A 22841-nucleotide genomic window follows, 5' to 3' on the forward strand; every position below is an offset into this window, starting at 1 on the left:
CAAAGACCTGTTTTGGAGCATGAGAGTGTCCCTAACTACATATTAGGCCCACTTCTCTGACTCACTGATGCTATCAGACATCCTGGAAAGCAGCCTGGCTTGTCTCAATGCTTGATAAAGGAGGTAGGATGAGGGGTACTTTGTGGGCCCCTCTGGACAACTTGACCCTTTCCAGGAGATGGTCAGTTCTTGGACATTGTGGCATGGATTCCCAGCCTCCACAGGTTATCCCATATTCTCATTATCTATTAAGTGTAAACAGGGAGAATAAAGGGGGTTGGAATTTGGAGACACCAGAACACTGTGTTGATAGGACTAGGGATACAGGAAGTGGGGGAAGGGTGCCAACAGTTGGCTAATGGCTACTGTGTCCCAGGCACTGTGCTGGATGCTTTATATGCACATTCTCTCATGTAACCTTCACAAATATTCTAGGAGGTAGCAGTTGTTCTTCCCTTTCCACGAATGATAAAAATGAAGTTCAGAGTGCTCAAATGATTCATTTCAAGTCACTCAGTTAGCTGAGTGCTTGAAGTTCAAACCAACTTTCCTACTTTCTTCTATACCACATGCCACTTGGAAGAGTCATTTTAGTAACTTCCACTACCTCCAGGGTGGACAGTACCAATTTTTATTGCAAAGCAGGGGGAGAATTGTTTGTAAATTTGGGGAGATTGCAAATATACAGTTTCTCTCACTTCTCTTGCCATGAGCTATTTTCCTCTGGCAGGAAGTTGATCCTCTCATCTCATCTGAACCATGCCTGTTGTGGTTTAAGTCAACTTCCTCTCCCCTTATCCTACTTCTCCTCCAAACATTTGTCCCTGAGTTGCAAGCCTCCAGCCTCTTGTGTCCCTTTTGAACCTCCCTCTTTGACTCCTAAGCCAAACAAAGGCGTTTCAGAACTCAGGTTAAGGCCACCCTCACTTCACCTGCTTCCATTACTTCACTGGCTCTGCTCACAGAAACTTCATCCAACCCAATGGCCTCTTATCAGATGTCATCCTTTTTGGTCCTTCATATGTTGATCACAACCAACTTAAAAAAATCTCTTTCCAATGCCCACTCCATCATTCTTCTGTTCACTCAAAGTTCTTACAAAAGTAGTTTCTAAAAGTTGACTCCTGGTTTATCCTCCTAATTCACCATAACTTAGCTTTCTATTTGTTTTCTATACCCCTTTCTGCACTGACCCTGCTATCTGGTGTCACCAAATTACCATGAATGCCTTCTCAACAAAGCCAAAAGCCTCTTTACTAACTCTCATCTCCCTCAATGTCTCTGCAACAGATGACTCTGTCAGTCATTCCTTCTTTCTCGAAGTCCTGTGGTTTAGAAGTTATCCTCTCTCTTCAGAATGAATTTTGTCATCAGTGTCACACAAGCATGGTTCAGATGAGATGTAAAGATCAACTTTCTGCCAGAAGATCATAGCTTATGGCAGGGACTGTCTTCTTCGTTTGTTTCCCTAGTGCCTAACACAGCACCTGATTCAGAGTAGTGTTCAGTGAGAATAGTTGAATTTGCTTGCCTACGTTCCTCTGATTTGCTTATCTTCCTGACTACTTGCCTTGGTTTTCTTCATGAATTCCTCTTTCTTTTCCTGCTCCTTATTACGTTAGTGTTTCCCTGAGTTCTGTATCTTTCTCTGTGTGTATGTGCATGTGTCTTCAGCTTGCTCACCCTCTATCTCCCTCACCTCTACATGAGTAGATTCAATTGAATATTGAGCATATCCCCCTGAATGTCTAAGTCCTCATATCCCTGATCCTATACGTCAAACCTCCTCATCATCCTGAAGGGAATTCATATCTCCATGAAGGGAATCCAAGATAGAGAGATCAGTCATCTTTGACCACCATTATATATTTTATTAATATTCTGATTATAACACTCCCTTGTATCATGATATTTTATGTCCCTGCCTTCCTCTCATTATAGCCTGGAGTTCCCTCAAGGACAAGGGTCTCTTGGATAATTTCTGTATCTTCAGTTTGGGGCACAAAGTAGTCAACCCCCAGAGCACCTGTATTAAGGCAGAAGATAATCTTATTCTTAATGATTAAGATTAAAATGAATATATATAATTCATATATATATATATATATATATATATATATATATGAATATGATGCTTATTTTCAGTTGATGATTTCTTTCTCCTTAAAGTTTGGTATTTATTGCCAGAACGGGACGGTCTTTCAACAACACTGTTCTAATGGTGCTACTTCACTGCTTAAAAAGGATCAGTGGTTCCTCATTGCCTGAAGCTAAAAGTTGAAAATTCCTCAGCCAATTAGTCAGGACCCTTCATAACCTGTCCACAACCTATGTCTTCACCCTTATCCACACATCCTATGTTCCCACTACGACACCCCTTATATGCTACTAGTATACCTCTGACCTTTCCATATGCCCCTCTGTGGACCTGGAAGGTTTCCTGGACCCCTCACATCTATCCTGACAGGTGGCCTTGTGTTTGTTCTTCAGGCTCAGCTCAATTATCATCTCTGGGAAATCACTCTTGGCTCCCCTAGACGAAGTCTCCTGTACTATGTATATACCTCAATTGTGGCCTGAAAACATTGCATTTAGGTTATCTGGTTACATGGCTAGAAGGAGAGATCTATCAGGTAGGGACCTTAACTAAATTTAAAAATCCCAGAGCCTTTAGAGTAAGTTCCAGCATGAAGCAAAGTAAGTTCCAGCATGAAGCAAAGTAAGTTCCAGCATGAAGCAAACTTTCTGTAAACTCTTGTTAAATCTGATTAAAATGCTTATTGAAAGATCCTTTCCATACATGTTTAGTCTCCAACTCCAGTCTTGCCCCAGTCCAAATCTCTTCAAATGACAGGGTTATCTCTTTTCTTAGGCTCCATACCTAGCACAGAGTAGGCTCTTAGTGAAAGACCTAGAATCAAATTCTGGCTGGAGGTGAAAATAGGATGGCACAGCAATTGGGTTTTCTTCTAAACTTCTACTTTCTTCCCATGGACATACTGATAGAAAATTTGAAAAGGAATGAACACAGTTTCAATCAGGGTTATATTCCTGTCACCTTAAGTAAGGAAGAGAAGGAAATTAAAATCTGAGAGAAAAGGGAAAACCTGGGCATGTGGGCTGGGGGACAGTAGAGGGAGGAAATCTGTCATCTAAAGTCAAAAGGAGCAAAGTTATAAATAGACTTCTGTCCCTTTGGCAGTTACTAGAAAAGTAACTAGGTTCAATTGATTTAATAACTAATTTGCTGAGAGTTCACAGAACTCCTGATCCTTATTTAGAGGCTAAGACAGAGTTTACAAAATGCAGACATAGAATGCTATAGGACAAGAGCCTAGGTAGAACAAGGTTATGACCTATGCCTAGATCCTGGCTTTGCCATTCACCCACTTGGGCAAGTTTCTTACCCTCTTGCACTTCACTGTCCCCATCTGTAAAATAAATAAATTGGCTCCTTGACATTACAGAATGAGATAGAAGTGCTTTCTAAGGATATGGGCTTACTTCTTGGGCTACACTCCACGGGCCTACAAGCCCCTGTGCTTGCCCAACTTCAAGACCGAAGAAAGGGCCCAGAGTCAGCGACAGAGACATCAGTGGTTTAATGAATGGGAGATCTTACATGTCTGAAGCAAGGTGCTAGAGCAGCACGCCACTGTGTGGGGCGGAAGGTGGGCAGGACGTGGCAGCAGGCCTCGCTCCCAGGGGTAAGGGGAGATTGCCAGTTATAGCAGGAATTGACGTCAGGTTGACTCACCAGTTACCAGGGAAACTAGCAGAGGGGAACATTCCACACAGCCCCTTTGATAAGAACAGTCACTAGCTGGGGCCTGGGGCAAGTATGTAGGAAAGTCAGTCATGTTAGTAGGGTGTAGGTAAAGCAGGCACTGTTCTAGTCGAGGATGTACAGAAAGCAAGAGAACAGCCATCTTGAGTGGCCTTACTATACACTTCTCAGATCTCTCATCTTGGGGCACAGGGTTCATTTTTACATGACCTCCAAACTCCATTTCTGAGAAGATACCTGGAGTTGACCTGACCATAGTCAATGAACTGACTCATACAAGACAAAAATCACAGGAAATGGATGTAATAACAAAGGGTTTTTTGTTTGTTTTTTGTATTTTTAATTCCAGAACAAATATAACCCCCAAACAGCTGGGGAATTGTTAGCTGAACAACAATTTCTCTCTTGCTCAGAAAAATTCATTCTGGAAGCGAAATTAATCACAATTACTTGATGAAAACACAGACAGGGCAAAGGACATTAGATGAACTTAATGAATTCTTCCTTTCTCCAAACCTTCTCAACTAAAATGGGGTGAAAAGGAGGGTCAGGGTAACCTATTTATTTTCTCTGTCCCTGAGACACTACCATGGATACAATGAGCACTTTCAGCTCTAGGTCCCGTTTTTTCCCAGTGTTCATACAGAATCCCCGCCCACCCTTCTGTGTTATTTCTGCAGATGAGCTAATCTTGTTGATGGGCCTTCTAGAAATTCTTTAATACCCTATCAGACCTCTTTAGATTCTACCTTAATTAGATTTTTGATTTCTGTGAGGCTCTGTTCTTTCCTACTTTGATTAGTGAGAGCTTCTATCCCCTTAAGGACTTCTCCAGATGGCTGATCTAGTACATGCTGATTTTACTGAGCAAAATCTCAGAGGAACCTTTGCTTTGGGTAGAGGGAAAGGAGGAAGAAGGTCTCACATTGCCCCTACTCCTATGTACAAGAGCTCTGCTCTCTCCCCTGATAGAAATTGGAGTGAGCTCAAGGGACTCTGGAGGATTCAGGGGATTTGCAGATACATTTTATTTCTGTTGAGGTTATTGATTTGAGAAGTTTGGTAACCAAAGTGTTGCATTATTATCAAGGTGAAATACTATTTCATGGGAAAAGCCTTAGGCCTCGTTGAAGTTGCTTTCTTGGTGAGGCAGGATTGGTGAGAATACTATTCAAAGAGAAGTTATCCTTTCCTTCTTTCCCCTGCACTCCTCTCCTCTACTTTCCTTTTTATTTCTACTCATTCCTCTCTCATCTTCTCTTCCTTCTTTCTTCTCCCATTTTCCTCTCCTTCTCTCCTTTATCTTCTTCTATTCTCTCTCTCAAGCTGGGAGCTGGGATAGATATTAGGACCAGTGCTAAGGTAAACTTGAGCCTGAGGTTATAACTGGCTGTAGCTCTTTGAGTTGCAGAGAGAAGAGGGGGAGGGGGAGGGGAGAGGAGGAAGAGAAGGAGGCAGAGGAGAAGTAGAAGAAAAGAGGGCTATAGAAAACAAATGAAAATGGATTTGAAACTTTCATCAGATCTCCTCCCATGAAAGCACAAAGATTTTGGACTTTATATCTAACCCTCTTCCAAGGCCTCTGGTCCGACCAGGATAAAGCTTATCTACTCGAAACACTGTGTTGCAGTTTCTGCTCTTCCCAGAAATATCTGCTGTTAAGAAAAGCTTTGCTGACATCCAAAGGCAAAACCATACTGTCAATGGGCTCACAGATGACTTCCTCCCTCTTCATCCAAGGTGGAGTCTCCCCGTACACTTCTTCCTGAGCAGTGCCAAGAGTCTGGTGTGCCCATTTAGTCTGTAGTTCAGATGAGACTATCTCAGTCCTACCCTAGTTGATCAGGCCTAGGGTTGAAGAGTGACGTACTTATCCATCAGACAACCTGAGGGAAAAGCACTTCATCTCTGCAGGCTTCAACTTTCTAACAGGAAGATGGAGTCATGGACTAGTTAATGACTCCAAACTATAAGAACCCTTAGGGAACAAATATCCCCACTTCCTTGTTATACAGATGAGAATACTGAGACTGAACAAAGTTTTAAAATCCATGCGGGAAAGGGATTGATTTATGCCTGGCACATAGTAGACACTTAGTAAATGCCAGTTCCTTTCTGTGCCATTTAAAGAACTTTTAGCAGGACTGGCTCTAACAGCAAAGGGATTCCTCAGTTTGCATCCAGTGCTGTCCCTGCGTACTAAACTGCCTCCAGATGGCTTTTAACCTTAGTCAGGTGGACTATGTACATCTCTGGCTCTTTTTTACCTCCTGACCTTTGAAATTCCCTTCAACCCATGGCTGAATCCTTCTCATCCTTCAGGTCTTAACTTAAAATATCTTTTTCATGGGATGGCCCCCCTTCCAATCCAAGAGTAGCTCTCCTTATCCCTTTTCTCTCTCACACAGTAAAAACACTACTGATTTTCTTCACACTATAATCCTTCCTATCATTTGGAATAATTTAATTTTGGGTCAATTAATATGTTTATTGCTGGTCACCTCCCTGGTTCTGGACACTGCATTTTGTGACTCTGAGCTCTGTGAGAAAAACAGGAACTGTGTTTTATTCACTGATATATTAGCTAGTGCTTAGTACCTGGCACATGGTAGGAGACATTAAATAATATTTAATGAGTAAATGACTGCTGCCTCTGACCCAACATAAGACAGGATGAGAGAAGTTGACATTACTGGGGTCAGTGTTATGCTTAGGCTGAAATGGAGAAGTTGAAGTCATGGAAAGGCCAAACAGCTATTAAGTTGGATGGACATGAGGCTCCAGCAAGAGAAGAGCTCAAGCTCTGGGCATGGAGGGACCATTAGTTGAGTGTAGTTGAGCAGCTTAGTAGGGAAAGAGCCTGCCTTACGGACCACTGCTCTGGGCCTCAACATCCTCAGATGTAAAACAAAGGTCATAATCTTTGCCCTGCCTACACTACAGGGCTGTTGTCAGATCTGATGTAATAACAAATGTGAAGAAGGAAAGTAGGATGGGGTGGGAACTCATGAGTGGGTGGCTTATCTGCCACCACCCCTAGCCCACGCTTGGCCTGAGGTGGCCTCTGTAACTGCCTCCCCAGCGGTTACTCACTGCAGAGTCATTGTGAAAGGGAAGTCTCAGCAACAGCAGTCTGGACTTCTAGCCCATACCTCCTCAGTTGCTCAAGAATGACAGTTGGCTTTTGCATCAGTCCCCCTGTACCATTCTTCCTCCATCCTACCCCCATACTACCTCCCCAAAGCCTATGTGTGGCAATTTCCAAGCTGGTATTTCCCCACTTCTGTGGCAATATTCTGGTCTCTCAGAGTCTCAGGGACCCTGGGAAGGCGATCTCACGTGATGGAGGTGGGAGAAGCCAGGTTTTCTTAACCCCTCAACATGACACTTGACCTGTCTGGAAACATGTCTATCAGGCCATCCTGCCTTCCCCTGAACTTCTTATACCTTTTGGAGTTTAGGTTAATTTGACAACTTGGATTGGTCTTCTTATGGCCCAGCATTGGTAATTCAGCTTAGATCAGATCATATCCCATAACTGGTAAACAGGTTAGAAGCCTAGGTTTAGCTATTCTTAGCTCTATCTCACTCCCATATCATTAATCACAGAAATTATGTTGATCATGTTGGAGGGTAGGAAGGGGAAGACACACATCCTTGGTAATGTCCTCTTCATATTTTTTATTCATTAATTTACAAACACATGAGTACTAACTCTGAGTCAGGTCGCTGTTTATTGGGGAAGATAGCCAAATAAACAGAATGGTTCAATTAGGACAAAGTGCTAATCACTACGATATATTCAAGTATAATATGTAATACAATATGTATAAGCTATATTATAGTATATATAATATGTAATATAGTATGTATAAACTACAGTGGCAAAACAGGAGTGATTAACTTCCTGGGGAGGGCAGCAGCAGTTTCACAGAGAAGATTTTAAATGAGACTTGAAGGGTAAATAAGATGATAGCAGGCAGTTTACGGGTAGGGGTGGGAAGAAGAGCATCATAGGCATTTAGAAGAGTATCCTAAAACACATGTGCAGACATGTAAATGAAGCAGGTAATTTGGGGTGACTAAAATTCTGTGTGGTTTGATCACAAAATTTATGTCAAGGAGTGGCAGGAGATGAAACTGGATAGATGTGCAGGTCCAAATCACTGAGAACATAGAATGTCATGTTGAGTTTAGAATTTGTCCCCCAAACAATGGAAAGTTATTGAAAGGAATACTAAAATTTATTTAGTAACTCCCTGAAGTATATTTTCTGAACCCAGATGTGAACAAACAGTCTAACAAATGTGCATGTGATTATGGGAGCAATAAGACCAAATTTTTAGACCTGAAGTTATGCTGGGAAATCTGAAATCTATGTCTACCATATTTATGATTATCACTGCCTAAAGATAGAATGTCCACTTTTGGATCAAAGATCTATAAATATAGATCAAAATTTTATTTTGTATACTACTTTCCAGAAAGCCAAACTTTCTCAAAGGATCAAATATTAGCCAAAAAAGAGAAAAGAGACAGTTCAGCAAGAAAAATAAGATTCTGCTAGCAAGAAGACAATAAGGGGTTGCCAAGAAACCCTGAAATTCTAGGCCTAGGGGTGAAGGAATTGGAACCTGGGGGAACAGGTATAGATACTAGATGGTAATCAATATCTTGACCCCTCTCACCACACATCCTTCTTCTCAAAAATACCTTATTTATGTGTCTCTTTATGCAGCTATTCTTTATGTATTTAAAACTAAAAGGAGGACTAGATTCAGTCCAAGCTCTGAGGAACAGTATTATGGGCTGAGTTGTGTCCTCTAAAATTCACATGTTGAACCCCCAGTACTTCAGAATGTGATTGTGTTTGGATATAGGGCTTTTAATGAGGCAATTAAGTTAAAATGTGGCCATTGGGATGGGCCCTAATCCAATCTGCCTGGTACCCTTATAAGAAGAGGAAATTTGGACACAAAATGAGACACCAAGAATGTGTACACATGGAGGAAAGACCATGTGAGGACACAGTGAGAAGGTAGCCACCTCCAAGACAAGAGAGAGACCTCAGGAGAAGCCAAACCTGCTGACACCTTAAAGTTCTAACCTCCAGAACTGTAAGGAAATAGTTTTTGTTTGTCTTTTAAGCCACCCAGTCTGAATTTTTTATTATGGCAACCCTAAAAAACTAATACAGTCAGAGACCATTTTTTTTTAGTTCATTGTCCACTGATGTCTCTCTCAGGGCATTATGAGTCCCTGGCAAAGGGAGACCTTCTTAGTAGTCTGGTAAAATCTCTCTCCTCCTCTTTAAGCATTATGACCAGGCCACCTCATTGACAGCAGCACCTAAGCAATGAGGCCAGTTTCCTTTCTCTTCTACTTCAGGTCTGGACAAGGTATCACATGATTCTGTCACAGGCATATTTTGTCCCACTGTGAGGTCTCCAAAAACAGTCAGAAACAGGATAGCCATGGCAGGAGTAGCATAGGTGGGAGATCCCACCAACTTTTAGGTAAAGCCAAATGGAAAGGCAGAAAAGTCCTGCATTATTATTCAAGAGAGTTTCTGTGTTCAGCTCTGCTCATAAATAGTTGTGTGACTCTTAAACACAACCCTTAGTCTCTCTAAACCTTGGCTTTCTCATCAATAAACAGGTGACAGTGTGTATCTCACTGGACTTTTACAGTGACTAAGTGAAATGATATGCAGGGACTTCCCTGGTGGCACAGTGGTTAAGAATCCGCCTGAGCAATGAAGACTGTACACCACAACTACTGTACACCACAACTACTGAGCCTGTAATCTAGAGCCCACGAACCACAACTACTGTGCCCGTGTGCCACAACTACTGAAGCCCGCGTGCCTAGAGCCCATGCTCCACAACAAGAGAAGCCACCACAATGAGAAGCCTGCACACTGCAATGAAGGAGCAACCCCCGCTGGCCACAACTAGAGAAAGCCTGTGCACAGCAACAAAGACCCAACACAGCCATAAATAAATAAATAAATAAATAAAGAGTAAAGCCTCTTTATAATAAAGTCAGACTTGTTTAACCTTTACAAAGAAAAAGAAATGATATGTAAGAGGTGATTATTATAAATTCTAGAGGAGTTGAACTTTGGATGGTTATCATGCAGGTGTGCCAAATCCCACAAGGATCACATCCTCCAACCAACCCCACCTCCTCTACTTGCTCCTGTAGAGGTCATATTAGACCAAATTTGATTGTTTGGAAAATGAATCAAACATAATCAACAAGAAACATATGAGCTCAGCCTTTTGCAGAAAGAGTTGAGCCTGAAAAAGGGATTTGGACACATATTACCGGTGTGATGGGACTCGAATGTGTCCCAAGTCTTGATAAAATGACCAATTTGTGTCCCAAGTCCAGTGTTTAGGAAGACATAGCAGGAATGGAATTTAGTATGTAGAAAACAGTAACCTATTCAATTATGTTGTAATTTGGCTGAAGTTACTGTTGTGTTGTCACAACAGACAGGAGGTTGAGGGGGATAGTCTCCTTGGAGGCTAGAGAAAGAGGCGACAAAAACAAAAGAATGTGTTGATGTGCCGCTGACACTATCCAAGGAGAAGAGCCTCTGATGAGATGTGGCTTAGAGGCAGGATGTGTAATACAGCTTTGGGATTTTGGTGGACAGTGAGTTCAGTATGCATCAATTGTGAAATGTGGTCGCCAAAATAGTCAGACTACAGAATGTTTTCCCTTATGGGCACCACACTCTGAGAGAAACATTGACAAACTGGGACAGCCGAGGCCCCCACATTTCCCTAGAGTGGCTATGGGTTCAAACCTCCCCCTGGAGCAGCCCTAACTTCCAAGCTCACTACAGCCCAGCCCTTATCACAGCCTAGCCTCAAACCATATCGTGAAGTTTTCATCAGCCAGAGAGCCATGAGTCCTGGAGAATTTGAAGTCTTATATTCTTCTGCTTCTTAAGTTTTAAGGTCTTAAAATGATGAGTCAATTAAAGACCATTCTATTTTGTTATAAAGCATCATAAATAGAAATTATTTAGGCCAATTCTGCCTACCACAACCCCAATTGTTTTTGTGTTAGGAAGACTTTCTTAGGTCCCAACCCTAGATGGGTTTCTCAGTCAAGCATGGAAAGGCTGGAAATGTGGGAGTAGAGACCAGATGACATGGACTACGTCTCCAAATTTTTTGGACTTCCTAATACAACTCTTAGGATCAATTCTTGCTCAGGATTGTGGTTTTCCTCACAGTGGATGGTGTTTCTCCAATGGATCATTGGAGTTTGATGGATCACACTCTGGGGCCACACTTTATCTTCCATTCCATGTTTCTTGAGGTTGAAGGTGGTTTCTCACTGCATAGCATGACAGAAGTGGCAAGCATCCTTGAACATGCTGTTACTGTCTTCTTGAAAGAGTAAGTACAAAAAAGTCTGAGGTGCTCTTATCATCCTCTGTCCTTATACTGCCTGTTGTTGTGATTGATGTTCTTGTTCGTGTTGATAATGTTGCTCCTGTTTTTAAGCATCTTGATATTCTTACTATTGCTCTGAGTTTTGATGTTGCTAATATCATTGCTCTTGCTGGTGTTGATAATGCTATAATGGAGTACTCAGTCCTACTGGATTTCCACAAGTCACAGTTTCCCTAGTTTCTGCAGAAAACATTTGGTTTACCCATCACATATTTGTCCTGGCTTTCCTAGAAGGATTCTGGCACTGGACTTGTCCTGGGGATACAGAGGATAGTCTCTTCCTCATTTTTGGCCAAAGATTAATACTGAAGTGCTAGACTATCTATTCACCCAGTGCCTTTATAGCTAACTTTATTTCATAAAGCAATACTCTTCAAGCAGATTGTGATCCTAGATCTAATGAGAAACAGCCTTAGAGGGTGATTGTCTTCAGGAGATGAGAGATCCTTTCCTATTGGTTCTGGCTCTTTGAATGGGAGCACTGCAACTCATCCTTTCTCTATTGCAGCCTACCTAATGGCCCACCAGCCTGGATTCCTCAATCCTTTTAGTCAAGGTACTTTTCTCTTATAGTACTTATAATTATTTGCAACTATTTAATTAATAGTTTAATTAATATCTATCTACCCATTTAACTGATCATAATTTTCATGAGGGCAGGAATTATATCTCTTTTGCTCAACATTATATATTCTGGAGTCTGAAAGATAGCAGGTGTTTAACAAACAGTTGAAAAAAAGAATCAATGGATATTAAGAAAAGTCCACAGAGCGGCAGAGGGACAGAGAACCCTGTGGTCTGTGAGGCTGCCCCGGGTGGTGGCAGTGGTGGTGGCAAGAAGGACTCGCTGGGGACCACAAGCTCGCCAGCCCACCTCATTAACAGGGATCTTGGAGAAATTCATTCAAGGCTGTTAGATAACAGACCAGTTATCCAAGGTGAAACCTGTTATTTTGTGAAATAATTTGAATGCAAGCAGCTACTGACTAGGTCTGTAAACGCCAAAAGAGGGAACAGGAGTGAAAAAAGCCATGCTTTGAGGCTTGTGGGATCTTAGGACCCGACCAAGGATTGACCCCCAAACCTCGGCAGTGAAAGAGCCAAATCCTACCAACTGGACCGCCAGGAAATTCCCAGGGAATAATTTTCACATGAAGTTTTTTCAAGTCCCCTCAGCAACTTGGATTTCCCACTCCAGAATTCTTTCCATGTGGATTAAAGGCTCTTGGTGCTCCAGCCAGGTATCAGGGCTGTGCCTCTGAGGTGGGAGAACCAACTTCAGGACACTGGTCCACAAGAGACTTCCCAGCTCCATGTAATATCAAACGGACGAAAATCTCCCATAGATCTCCATCTCAACACCAACACCTAGCTTCACTAAACGACAAGCAAGCTACAGTGCTGGACACACTATGTCAAACAACTAGCAAGACAGGAACACAGCCCCATCCATTAGCAGAGAGGCTGCCTAAATTATAATAAGGACACAGACACCCCAAACACACCACCAGATATGAACCTGCCCAGCAGAAAGGCAAGATCCAGCCTCATCAACCAGAACACAGGCACTAGTCCCCTCAACAAGAAACCTACTCAATCCAATGAAACAACCTTAGCCATTGGGGACAACACGAAAAACAATGGGAATTACAAACCTGCAGCCTGCAAAAAGGAGACCCCAAACACAGTAAGATAAGCAAAAGGAAAAGACAGAAAAACACACAGCAGATGAAGGAGCAAGGTAAAAACACACCAGGCCTAACAAATAAAGAGGAAATAAGCAGTCTACCTGAAAAAGAATTCAGAATAATGATAGTAAAGATTATCCAAAATCTTGGAAATAAAATAGAGAAAATGCAAGAAACATTTAGCAAGGACCTAGAAGAACTAAAGAGGAAGTGAGCAACAATGAGCAACACAATAAATGAAATGAAAAACACTCTAGATGGGATCAATAGCAGAATAACTGAGGCAGAAGGACAGATAAGTGACCTGGAAGACAAAATAGTGGAAAAAACTACTGCAGAGCAGAATAAAGAAAAAAATAGTGAAAAGAACTGAGGACAGTCTCAGAGACCTCTGGGATAACATTAAATGCACCAACATTCGAATTATAGGGGTCCCAGAAGAAGAAGAGAAAAAAAAAAGGCACTGAGAAAATATTTGAAGAGATTATACATGAAAACTTCCCTAATATAGGAAAGGAAATAGTCAATCAAGTCCAGGAAGCACAGAGAGTCCCATACAAGATAAACCCAAGGAGAAACACGCCAAGACACATTAATCAAACTCTCAAAAATTAAATACAAAGAAAACATATTAAAAGCAGCAAGGGAAAAACAACAAATAACACACAAGGGAATCCCCATAAGGTTAACAGCTGAACTTTCAGCAGAAACTCTGCAAGCCAGAAGGGAGTGGCAGGACATATTTAAAGTGATGAAGGAGAAAAACTTACAACCAAGATTACTCTACCCAGCAAGGATCTCATTCAGATTTGATGGAGAAATTAAAACTATTACAGACAAGCAAAAGCTGAGAGAGTTCAGCACCACCAAACCAGCTTAAAAAAAAATGCTAACGGAACTTCTCTAGGCAAGGAACACAAGAGAAGGAAAAGACCTACAAGAACAAACCCAAAACAATTAAGTAAATGGTAATAGGAATATACATATCAATGATTACCTTAAATGTAAATGGATTAAATGCTCCCACCAAAAGACACAGACTGGCTGAATGGAAACAAAAAAAAAAAGACCCGGATATATGCTGTCTACAAGAGACCAACTTCAGGCCCAGGGACCAATACAGAATGAAAGTGAGGGGATGGAAAAAGATATTCCATGAAAATGGAAATCAGAAGAAAGCTGGAGTAGCAATTCTCATATCAGACAAAATAGACTTTAAAATAAAGACTATTACAAAAGACAAAGAAGGACACTACATAATGATCAAGGGATTGATCCATGAATAAGATAAAGCAATTGTAAATATTTATGCACCCAACATAGGAGCACCTCAAAACATAAGACAAATACTAACAGCCATAAAAGGGGAAATCGACAGTAATACAATCATAATAGCGGACTTTGACACAACACTTTCCCCAATGGCCAGATCATCCAAAATGAAGATAAATAAGGAAATACAAGTTTTAAATGATACATTAAACAAGAAGAATTTAATTGATATTTATAGGACATTCCATCCAAAAACAACAAAATACACATTTATCTCAAGTGCTCATGGAACATTCTCCAGGATAGATCATATCTTGGGTCACAAATCAAGCCTTGGTAAACTTAAGAAAATTGAAATTGTATCAAGTACCTTTTTCAACCACAACACTATGAGACTAGATATCAATTACAGGAAAAGATCTGCAGAAAATACAAACACATGGAGGCTAAACAATACACTACTTTATAATGAGGTGATTACTGAAGAAATCAAAGAGGAAATCAAAAAAAATACCTTAAAAAATGACAATGGAGACACGACGACTCAAAACCTATGGGAGGCAGCAAAAGCTGTTAAAAGAGGGAAGTTTAGAGCAATACAATCCTACCTTAAGAAACAGGAAACATCTCGAATAAACAACCTAAACTTGCACTTAAAGCAATTAGAGAAAGAAGAACAAAAAAACCTAAAGTTAGCAGAAGGAAAGAAATCATAAAAATCAGATCAGAAATAAATTAAAAAGAAATGAAGGAAACGATAGCAAAGATCAATAAAACTAAAAGCTGGTTCTTTGAGAAGATAAACAAAATTGATAAACCATTAGCCAGAACCATCAAGAAAAAAAGGGAGAAGATTCATATCAATAGAATTAGAACTGATAAAGGAGAAGTAACAATGGACTCTGCAGAAATACAAAAGATTCTGAGAGACTACTACAAGCAACTCTATGCCAATAAATGGACAACCTGGAAGAAATGGACAAATTCTTAGAAATGCACAATGTGCCGAGATCGTACCAGGAAGAAATAGATAATATGAACAGACCAATCACAAGCACTGAAATTGAAACTATGATTAAAACCGTTCCAACAAACAAAAGCCCAGTACCACATGGCTTCATGGGTGAATTTATCAAACATTTAGAAAAGAGTTAACACCTATGTTTCTCAAACTCTTCCAAAAGATAGCAGAGGGAGGAACACTCCCAAACTCATTCTATGAGACCACCAAAACCCTGATACCAAAACCAGACAAAGACGTCACAAAGAAAGAAAACTACAGGCCAATATCACTGATGAACATAGATGTAAAAATCCTCAACAAAATACGAGCAAACAGAATCCAACAGTAAATTGAAAGGATCATACACCATGATCAAGTGGGGTTTATTCCAGGAATGCAGGAATTCTTCAATATATGCAAATCAATCAATGTGATACACTGTATCCACAAAATGAAGGAGAAAAAACCATATGATTATCTCAATAGATGCAGAGAAAGCTTTCAACAAAATTCAACACCCATTTATGATAAAAACCCTGCAGAACGTAGGCATAGAGGGAACTTGCCTCAACATAATAAAGGTCATATATGACAAACCCACAGACAACATCATCCTCAATGGTGAAAAACTGAAACCATTTCCACTAATATCAGGAACAAGACAAGGTTGCCCATTCTCACCATGCTTATTCAAAATAATTTTGGAAGTTCTAGCCACAGCAATCAGAGAAGAAAGAGAAATAAAAGGAATCGAAATCAGAGAAGAAGAAGTAAACCTGTCATTGCTTGAAGATGACATGATACTATACACAGAAAATCCTAAAGATACTACCAGAAACCTGCTAGAGCTAATCAATGCATTTGGTAAAGTAGCAGGATACAAAATTAATGCACAGAAATGTCTGGCATTCTTATACACTAATGATGTCAAAACTGAGAGTGACATTAAGAAAACACTCCCATTTACCACTTCAACAAAAAGAATAAAATACCTAGGAATACCTAGATAGATATACCTAGATTCTCCTTAGGATTACCTAAGGAGACAAAAGACCTGTATGCAGAAAATTATAAGACACTGATGAAACAAATTAAAGATGATACAAATAGATGGAGAGATATACCATGTTCTTGGATTGGAAGAATCAACATTGTGAAAATGACTGTATTACTCAAAGCAATCTATGGATTCAATGCAATCCCTATCAAACTACCACTGGCATTTTTTACAGAAGTAGAGCAAAAAATTTCACAATTTGTATGGAAACACAAAAGATCCCGAATAGCCAAAGCAATCTTGAGAACGAAAAATGGAGCTGGAGGAATCAGGCTCCCTGACTTCAGACTATACTACAATGCTACAGCAATCAAGAGAGTATGGTACTGGCACAAAAACAGAAATATAGATCAATGGAACAGGATAGAAAGCCCAGAGATAAACTCACACACATACAGTCACCTTATATTTGATAAAGGAGGCAAGAATATACAGTGGAGAAAATACAGCCTCTTCAATAAATGGTGCTGGGAAAACTGGACAGGTACATGTAAAAGTATGAAATTAAAACACTCCCTAACACCATAGACAAAAATAAACACAAAATGAGTTAAAGACCTAAATGTAAGGCCAGACACTATCAAACTCTTAGAGGAAAACATAGGCAGAACACTCTATGACGTCAATCACAGCAAGATCCTTTTTGACCCATCTCCCAGAGAAATGGAAATAAAAACATAAATAAACAAATTGGACCTAATGAAACTTAAAAGCTTTTGCACAGCAAAGGAAACCATAAACAAGATGAAAAGGCAACCCTCAGAATGGGAGAAAATATTTGCAAATGAAGCAACTGACAGAGGATTAATCTCCAAAATTTACAAGCAGCTCATGCAGCTCAATATGAAAAAAACAAACAACCCAATCCAAAAATGGGCAGAAGACCTAAATAGACATTTCTCCAAAGAAGATATACAAATTGCCAACAAACACATGAAAGAATGTTCAATATCATTAATGATTAGAGAAATGCAAACCAAAGCTACAATGAGATATCATCTCACACCAGTCAGAATGGCCATCATCAAAAAATGTAGAAACAATAAGTCCTGGAGAGGGTGTGGAGAAAAGGGAACCCTTTTGCACTGTTGGTGGGAATGTAAATTGATGCAGCCACCATGGAGAACAGTATGGAGGTTCCTTAAAAATCTACAAATAGAACTACCATACGACCCAGCAATCCCACTACTGGGCATATACCCTGAGAAAACCATAATTCAAAAAGAGTCATGTACCAAAATGTTCATTGCAGCTCTATTTACAATAGCCAGGACATGGAAGCAACCTAAGTGTCCATCAACAGATGAATGGATAAAGAGGATGTGGCACATATATACAATGGAATATTACTCAGCCACAAAAAGTAACAAAATTGATTTTTTTGTAGTGAGGTGGGTGGACCTGGACTCTGTTATACAGAGTGAATTAAGTCAGAAGGAGAAAAACAAATACTGTATGCTAACACATATATATGAAATCTAAGAAAAGAAAATGTCATGAAGAGCCTAGGGGTAGGACGGGAATAAAACACAGGTCTAATAGAGCATGGAGTTGAGTATATGGGGAGGGGGAAGAGTAAGCTGTGACGAAGTGAGAGAGTGGCATGGACATATATACACTACCAAACGTAGGGTGGATAGCTAGTGGGAAGCTGCCGCATGGCACAGGGAGTTCAGCTAGGTGGTTTGTGACCACTTAGATGGGTGGGATAGGGTGGGTGAGAGGGAGGGAGACACAAGAGGGAAGATATATGGGAACATATGTATATGTATAACTGATTCACTTTGTTGTAAAGCAGAAACTAATACACCATTTTAAAGCAATTATACTCCAATAAAGGTGTAAAAAATAAATTGAGATCACATCAAATTTTTTAAAAAAACCTAACCCCCTAAAAAACCAGAAAAATCCACTTGCCTCTTAACATTCAATATGCTAACACAATCTAACATTGTATACATTTATGTAGTGACATTTTATATATAAACCTCTAATGTGATTCCAAAAAAATAAGATAAACCAAAATGGAAATATCAGCAAAAGGATTTGAACAGGCATTTCACAGAAAAGGAAAAACATTTGGTTGTTAAATATATAAAGGATCTGCTGTGTCTGCTTTGGCTTGGACCCAAGGATGGGCACCTCTCCAAGACTGTGACCTTGGCACCGGGAGCAGGCCCTCCACTCTGTCTTGAGTGTTCCTCATAGAGACCCACAGCAAATGGGCGAGTGCTGCCCTGGGTGAGGGAGCCTGGGCTGGGGCACCAGGTCTGAGAAAAAGATGGTGGAATAGAAGGACCTGAGATCACCTCCTCTCACAAAAACACCAAAATCATAACTACCTGCTGAACAACCATTGACAAGAAGACTGTAACCTACCAAAAAAGATATTCTATTCTTAAAGAGAAAAAAAGCCACAACGAGATGGTAGGAGGAGTGCTTCTCTGATACAATCAAATCCCATACCCCCTGGGTGGGTGACCCACAAAGTGAAAAATAATTATATTGCAGAGGTTCTCCCACAAGAGTGAGAGTTCTAAGCCCCACATCAGGCTCCCAAGCCTGGGGGTCTGGCATCAGGGGAAGGAGCCTCCAGAGCATTTGGCCTTGATCACAGGAACTCCACAGGACTGAGGGAAGCAGAAACTCCACTCTTGGAGGGCACACACAAGGTCTCAAGACCCAGGAGAAAAAACAGTGACTTCATAGGAGCCTGGACCAGACCTACCTGGTGGACTTGGAGAGTCTCCTAGTGGGGGGCAGCTGTGGTTCACTGAAGGGACAAGGACACTGGAGGCAGAGGTACTGGGGAGTACTCACTGGCATGAGCCATCCTGGAGGCTGCCATTTTGACACCAAGACCTGGCCTCACCCCATAGCCCATAGGCTCCACTGCTGGGACTTCTCTGGCCAAACAACCAACAGGGCAGGAATGCAGCCTTACCCACCAGTGGACAGGATGCTTAAAGTCTTCCTGAGCCCACAGCTGCCTCTAAACACACCCCTTGACATGGCCCTGCCCACCAGAGGGACAAGACCCAGCTCCATCCAGTAGGGGGCAGGCACCAGTCCCTCCCACCAGGAAGCCTGAACAAGCCTCTTAGACAAGCCTCACCCACCTGTCCAGCCCGTCCACCTCCAGGACACTTCTCCCCCAAAACGTGTGGTTTCCTGTCAGTCTGGAGGTTCCTACTTTTCTTTGTCTGCCCATGGACCCCCGCTGTTTACAAGATGCATGCTTTCCCGCCACCTGGCCCCTGACCCCCCTTTCTCTGCTCATATCTAGCTATCTGCCTGCTGTAACAAATCTGCTAACATTCTGATAAACATGAGTTGATTAACTAAGACGATTATTTAATTAACCATTGGTTAAATTATTTATTGCACAAGCTAAAGTCTACCCTGTGGACTAGGACCATTCATTACAGATTCAAGAAATTTGACTTGCTGTCACACCAGTATTTACTTAGATTTGGAAAATTGGTTCACTAGAAGTATATACCTAAGTGTTGTGCTAAAGCTATCTGCCATGAGAAAAGTGCCTGTTCTTGAAAAAGCTAAGATAGAATTGAAAAGATATCTATCCTTGAATACTAAAAGATCAGTGAAAAGACAGTCTAAGATTCCATGCTAACTGCAATCAAGTTGTTATGTATACTGGAGTGTTTAGCGAAGGCTCTGTGGAAAACATAGGACTTTGAATTAATCCTCCAAATATCTGTATAAATACAGAGACATAAAAACTGGATGGTGTTGGGAGTAGGGGAAGCAGCTTAAACAAATATATAAAGGTTGAAATGAACCTAATATATTAGGATAACTGACTGGGACAGGGGGTGAAAGCAAGAGGTGAGAGGCCCTGAATGTTGAAATTAAAAGCAAGATAACATGGAGAGTGCTTTAGTATACAGGCTCTAGAATCTACTACTTGGATTCAAATCTTGCATTTCTAAACAGTCTGACTTTGGGAAAATAACCTAATCTTCCTGGGCATCAGTTTCCTCATCTGTTAAAAAAGGTTAATGATGCTACCCACATACTTCATAGTGTTTTGTAAGGATTTATCAGGAAATTATAAATGTTTATGGCTTGGTACCACAGGAGGACATGTGGGAGTCTCAGCATAGAGGAGATGAGATCTCTCTTAGAGATGGATACATACACATAGAGTGATGGAGATATAAGACACAAAATGAAAGAGCATTTAGAGAAGAACAGTAGCAGATCCCTGAGGTCCATGCCCTGAGGTCAGGAGGTGCAAACAGAGAGAAAGTCAGTTATGAAAGAGAAGCATCTAAAGGCAGAAGAATGCCTAAAGATCACTGAACAAATTTCAAGGACTGTTTTATCTCGTGGGGGAAAATAAGTCAATTTCTTGGTACATTTCCAGTTCCTGGAGTCCTAGGCCTAAATGCTGCTCAACTGACCCTGAGTAAGAATGACCATTGTTGATATTTTGGCTCAGAATGTAAATGTGTCATACTGGTCACAGCCATGGCTCAATGTGACTTCTCTGGGTCCTAAGACCATAAGTCTGAAGAAAATGTGCAGGACATGGAAATTAACTGTGAGATATTTTAAATTAAAGTGTTGTTAATGAGTCTTCAAAAAGCTTGAGGTTTTACTGTTCCTTTGATTATATTTCTTGACAGGAACTAGATGGGTATCAACAGTACTGAACTTGGAATGTGTTCTGCCTCCTTCCCTGAGCATGGAGTAAGTCAGTCTCTGAACCTTTGATTCTTCTGGAAAACAAAGAGCTGAATTTGCCTATTAACATCCCTGCTAGGATTGTTGAAGACCCCAGTGGTTGTGATAGGATTTTGCTCATGGTAAGCCCCAGGCTAATAATTATTTACCTGAGATTGGTCTAGATGTCTGGAATCTCTCTCAATATTTTTGAATTTCTTTCTCCACATCTGCCTCTTCTCCTCAATTTTGACCAACATCAGGACACCTGGAAGGTAGGAAATCAGCGTTCGGTCCCCTTTTGGCCCTGGGTTTACACTGCGTCTCTGGATAAGCTTAAAAATAATTTGCTTGAATCCCTATCAAACTACCACTGACATTTTTCACAGAACTAGAACAAGAAATTTCACAATTTGTATGGAAACAAAAAAGACCCCGAATAGCAAAAGCAATCTTGAGAACAAAAAATGGAGCTGGAGGAATCAGGCTCCCTGACTTCAGACTATACTACAATGCTACAGTAATCCAGACAGTACTGGCACAAAAACAGAAATATAGATCAATGGAACAAGATAGAAAGCCCAGAGATAAACCCACACACATATGGCCAACTGATGTTTGATAAAGGAGGGAAGGATATACAGTGGAGAAGACAGCCTCTTCAATAAGTGGTGCTGGGAAAACTGGACAGCTACCTGTAAAAGTATGAAATTAGAACACTCCCTAAGACCACACACAAAAATAAACTCAAAATGGGTTAAAGACCTAAATGTAAGGCCAGACACTATCAAACTCTTAGAGGAAAACATAGGCAGAACACTCTATGACATCAATCACAGCAAGATCCTTTTTGACTCACCTCCTAGAGAAATGGAAAAAAAAAACAAAAATAAACAAATGGGATCTAATGAAACTTAAAAGCTTTTGCACAGCAAAGGAAACCATAAACAAGATGAAAAGACAACCCTCAGAATGGGAGAAAATAGTTGCAAATGAAGCAACTGACAAAGAATTAATCTCCAAAATTTACAAGCAGCTCATGCAGCTCAATATGAAATAAACAAACAACCCGGGCTTCCCTGGTGGCGCAGTGGTTGAGAATCCGCCTGCCGATGTAGGGGACAAGGGTTCATGCCCCGGTCTGGAAAGATCCCACATGCTGCAGAGTGGCTGGGCCCGTGAGCCATGGCCACTGAGCCTGCGCATCCGGAGCCTGTGCTCTGCAACGGGAGAGGCCACAACAGTGAGAGGCCCACGTACCACAACAAACAAACACACAAACAAAACAAAACAAAAACAAAAAACAACCCAATCCAAAAATGGGTAGAAGACCTAAACAGTCATTTCTCCAAAGAAAATATACAGATTGCCAACAAACACATGAAAGAATGTTCAACATCATTAATGATTAGAGAAATGCAAATCAAAACTACAATGAGATATCATCTCGCACCAGTCTGAATGGCCATCATCAAAAAATCTACAAACAATAAATGCTGGAGAGGGTGTGGAGAAGAGGGAACCCTCTTGCACTGTTGGTAGGAATGTAAATTGATACAGCCACTATGGAGAACAGTATGGATGTTCCTTACAAAACTAAAAATAGAACTGCTATAAGACTCAGCAATCCCACTACTGGGCATATACCCTGAAAAAAACATAATTCAAAAAGAGTCATGCAACCAAAGTATTAATATCCAAAATTTTTAAGCAACTCATGCAGCTCAATAACAAAAAAAAACAAACAACCCAATCCAAAAATGGGCAGAAGAACTAAATAGACATTTCTCCAAAGAAGATATACAGATAGCCAACAAACACATGAAAGAATGCTCAACATCATTAATCATTAGAGAAATGCAAATCAAAA

The 22841-nt window shown here is 40.8% G+C and overlaps 1 protein-coding gene across 2 annotated transcripts in view; it reads left to right on the top strand.

Moving 5' to 3' along the window:
- The window catches only part of VSIG4 (V-set and immunoglobulin domain containing 4), a 51399-nt gene extending 41623 nt beyond the window's left edge, over positions 1-9776 (top strand). Inside the window, exon 8 of one of the 2 annotated variants that reach the window (XM_067024081.1) lies at positions 9446-9776. In XM_067024081.1, coding sequence (XP_066880182.1) covers positions 9446-9449 — 4 coding nt within the window. In that variant the 3' untranslated portion in view covers positions 9450-9776. The remainder of the gene's footprint in view (positions 1-9445) is intronic. The other variant, XM_067024080.1, reaches the window with a different exon arrangement.
- The last annotated feature ends 13065 nt before the right edge of the window (positions 9777-22841 follow it).

This window comes from Kogia breviceps, chromosome X (genome assembly GCF_026419965.1).
Source record: "Kogia breviceps isolate mKogBre1 chromosome X, mKogBre1 haplotype 1, whole genome shotgun sequence".
Taxonomy (NCBI): Eukaryota; Metazoa; Chordata; class Mammalia; order Artiodactyla; family Physeteridae; genus Kogia; species Kogia breviceps.